The sequence below is a fragment of the Phaethon lepturus genome, unplaced genomic scaffold (genome assembly GCF_000687285.1).
Source record: "Phaethon lepturus isolate BGI_N335 unplaced genomic scaffold, ASM68728v1 scaffold41518, whole genome shotgun sequence".
Lineage (NCBI taxonomy): Eukaryota > Metazoa > Chordata > Aves > Phaethontiformes > Phaethontidae > Phaethon > Phaethon lepturus.
Genome location: NW_010559065.1, coordinates 3417 through 6907, shown reverse-complemented (window position 1 = coordinate 6907; position 3491 = coordinate 3417). Strand labels below are relative to the sequence as shown.

The 3491-nt window shown below is 53.1% G+C and overlaps 1 protein-coding gene across 1 annotated transcript in view; it reads right to left on the bottom strand.

Annotated features, from left to right (window-relative positions):
- Positions 1-25: 25 nt before the first annotated feature.
- LOC104625591 (TBC1 domain family member 20-like) overlaps positions 26-3491 on the bottom strand; it is a gene marked incomplete at both ends in the record, with an annotated part of 4907 nt that continues 1441 nt past the window's right edge. Inside the window, 4 exons of the mRNA XM_010293259.1 lie at positions 26-170; positions 863-974; positions 1779-1965; positions 3443-3491. The exon at positions 3443-3491 is cut by the window's right edge and continues 37 nt beyond it. Coding sequence (XP_010291561.1) covers positions 26-170; positions 863-974; positions 1779-1965; positions 3443-3491 — 493 coding nt within the window. The remainder of the gene's footprint in view (positions 171-862; positions 975-1778; positions 1966-3442) is intronic.

Sequence of the window (3491 nt, the reverse complement as noted above, 5' to 3'; positions counted from 1 at the left end):
CTCGGCCATCCAGCCAGTTCTTTACCCAGCTTTACTTTAAGAGTAAACCTGTCTAAGCCACGAGCCGCCAGTTTCTCCAAGAGAACTCTGTGGGAGACGGTGTCAAAGGCTTTACTAGAGTCCAGGTAGACAACATCCATAGCCCTTCCCTCACCCACTAGGTGGGTCACCTGGTCATAGAAGGAGATCAGGTTGATCAAGCAGGACCTGCCTTTCATGAACCCGTGCTGGCTGGGTCTGATCCCTTGGTTGCCCTGCACATGCCCTATGAGCGCCCTTGAGATGAAACGCTCCATAATCCTCCCTGGTACCAAGGCCAGGCTGACAGGCCTGTAGTTCCCTGGATCTTCCTTCCGGCCCTTCTTGCAGATGAGCGTCACACTGGCAAGCCTTCAGTCATCAAGGTTCAGTCCAAAGTCCTTTTCTGGGGAAGTGTCTCTTCCTTTCTGCTTCTGCTTTACTCTGCCCGGACTACACTTGTGCGGCCCTACTGCACAACCTGGGAATAATCCCCAGAACTAGCAAACTACAGCAAGGTGACACCAGCCACAAAACTGGGCACATGAAGCGCTTGTGGCAGCTTTGTAAGACACTGTCTGCAACCCCCCAGCCTTTCCAATACGGACTGCAGACCACTGGGGTGAAGATGGCACCACCTAAAACCCCTCAAAATAGGCAGCATAGGTTCATGTCTGTTCGGAAGCAGAGTGCCACGTGGCTTTGGACTGTCACTGTTAGCTGTGGGTCAGCTGTTGACTTGCTCTAAGGAAGCCACTGTGGTGTTGGGGACATGCTGGTGCAAACGGCCCCATGAACAGTAACAAGAGACTGGCAGGGCAGAGCTACAGAGCTCCCAGGGAACATCTGCGTACCTCTGCATGAAGTCGTGCACCTCAGGGTTCACCCGATCTATGATGGGCATCAGGTAATTTAAAATGTGCTTGGTATTATCCATCGTTGGGTCCATAAAATCCCTGAGGAAAGATTTAAAAGAAGGTCTGTCAAGCAACCACACCAGGGAGCTCTCCTCCAGAGAGGCAGCCAGAAGGTAATAAATGTACTTGCAATAAAAAGCTTTGCTGGCAGGGTGGCCCCCAGCCCCAAGGAATTCTGTCTGTTCGGGACAGCCTCTGTGCTACATGTCTGGGACACCCAGGCCTGATCTGCACAGGAAACCCGGACCCAGACAATCACACTGGTGTCAGCCGACACTTCTTATTTTGCTGCAGTGCACACATGAACCACAAAGCCTTTCCAGCACCCAAAACCTAAATCCCCGACTGGGAAAGGAGGGAGAATCCCTCCAAACCACTCCCCAGCTGAAGGCTTGTTCTCATTTCGGTGTACAAACAGGAGTCACTTGACTTGTGGCTCAGGACGCTGGCGGTACAGCCCAGAGTGCCCGGGGCTGTATAAGGCTAAGCGGGAGGCACAGTGCTGAGCCAGCCCCAGGAGCCGGAGAGGCCCTGACAGCCGAGATGGCCAGAGAACTATAAATAATGGACGCGTGTTGGCTTCTTCAGCTTCGTGAGATGTTACAAATTAACTGACAGCCTTCAATTATCCCTTCCCCAGAGCACAACTCCAAGCCATGTGCTGTTGTGTGGTCATGCTACTCTCCCACAGCAGCCCTCTGGGTACGGACACGACAGGCAGCCGGCCTTAACCCAGTGCTCTGCTTCCCAGGCTCCCCTGTTCCACGGCAGGCCAGCCCCATCCGCACAGGCTTCCCCGCAGGCACGGGCAGCTCCTCTCCTCCAGCCGAGCCCGGTGAGTACCTGAGATGATGCGTCGAGAGCTTTTCCACCAGAGCCGTGGCCAGTCTGTCCCCCACCACCAGGAGGAAGGTGACCACAATGTCATGGTAGCCCTGGTAGTAGTGCAGCTGGGGGTTGCGCTTGAGGACGTGGAGGATAATATCGATGAGCTCCTCCTGCAAGCCTTCCCTCTGGTCATCCGGCATCCCTGTGGGGACAGCACCAGGCGGCGCTGGGACGGGCTGCGTCACCTACCAGTGCCTGCCGCGGGAGCGAGCGCGGCTGCGGTATGCAAGGAGAGGACCTATGTATTTACCAACCCACCTGATCCCAAGGGATGTGGTGCAAAGGGGAGGGAGGTAAAACTAGCAGAAAAAAAAAATATCCCAAGCCCTAATCCTGCCCCCCAAAACTCTGATGGCCCAGGGGAAGCCAGCCTGTTGTTAGGTTGTTTAATCTTCAGACCTGCAGTGCAGAGGACGTCACTGTGGAGGATGGGAGCAGGGTTTACTGATGTTTGTACAGTGCTGTGAAGAGCAAACTGCGCTGCACATCCAGCATGACTGAGGACATCTGAATAATTTTTAGTTTCCCAGAGGTGCTAGAAAAAAATTAAACAGGACCCATTTTCACAGAAACTGTGCCAGCTGCATCAGATTGCGAGGCCTCCATCGCCACAACTTGGTATCGGTCCCCTGCTAACAACATGTGTTTAGGGACAGGACGTCACAGGAAAAACATTGTTCCTGCCACGCACAGCTGCAGCCAGTTTCTGGCAGTCCTTGTAACAGATAAAATGCACAAAGGCCAAGCAGAAAGTCCCAGTGGAGACCTTGCAACGACAAAGTTCTCCTTTTCCCCTGCTTCACTAATGTGCCTAAAAATAGACAGAAGGCTGCCATTCAAGGGCAAAAAAATCCGCACTAGCAGAGCCTTCAGGAATCAGGCTTGCACACAGTATCCGCACCCGAAAGAGAATCAGAGTGAATCAACTGTTTACGCAAACTAAAAGCCGCAGAAGAGGGAAGCAGATTCTGGCCAGAAATAACGACTGCTCTGCAGAGTTAGATAGCTGATGGATTAAATGTTTTAAAAATAGTACAACAAGGCACCAGCTGCCCACCAGAACTAAACAACTGCAAAAACATTTTGCTTCTAAAGGTTCAGAGTTCTCTTCTATTTGGTGCATGAACCCAATTTTGAGATCGTTTTATACCCGAATTTGTTCTAACCACTGGCAAACCTGCCTGCCACGCCCCTGAGCTAGACCACAGTTTAAAATAAACTGAAGCAAACGGTACATTCCTCAAGCATCTGCCCTAATCTCATCCTGTTCACAACAGGCAAGGGGCATGCAGGATCCGGGCCTCCCTGCACCGCAACTGTTGGAGTTACCAGCCCGATGGCCAAGGGGCTCAACGGGGCAGGGGGAAGTGTAACGCTGGAAGAGCCACATCAAAAACCAGCTGCAGCATAGGCAGCTGGAGGGAGCAGATAGTGCAGAACAGCTCCTCTGCATGAAGAAGCTGCTGTGAGCTCACAAGGAAGAGGCTTTCTAGAAGTCGGGCACTTGGAGCAACGGAGTGCCTGACCTACTGCAACCCTCGAGTAAGGCCTGAGCCAGGAGGAGCCCGACGGCACAGACCTTCCCCCTGTAGAGAGGGAAGAGGAGAATCCCCTCTCACCTGGTGGGAAACGGCGCAGGGATCGCCGCACATCCAGTAACACTTGCTG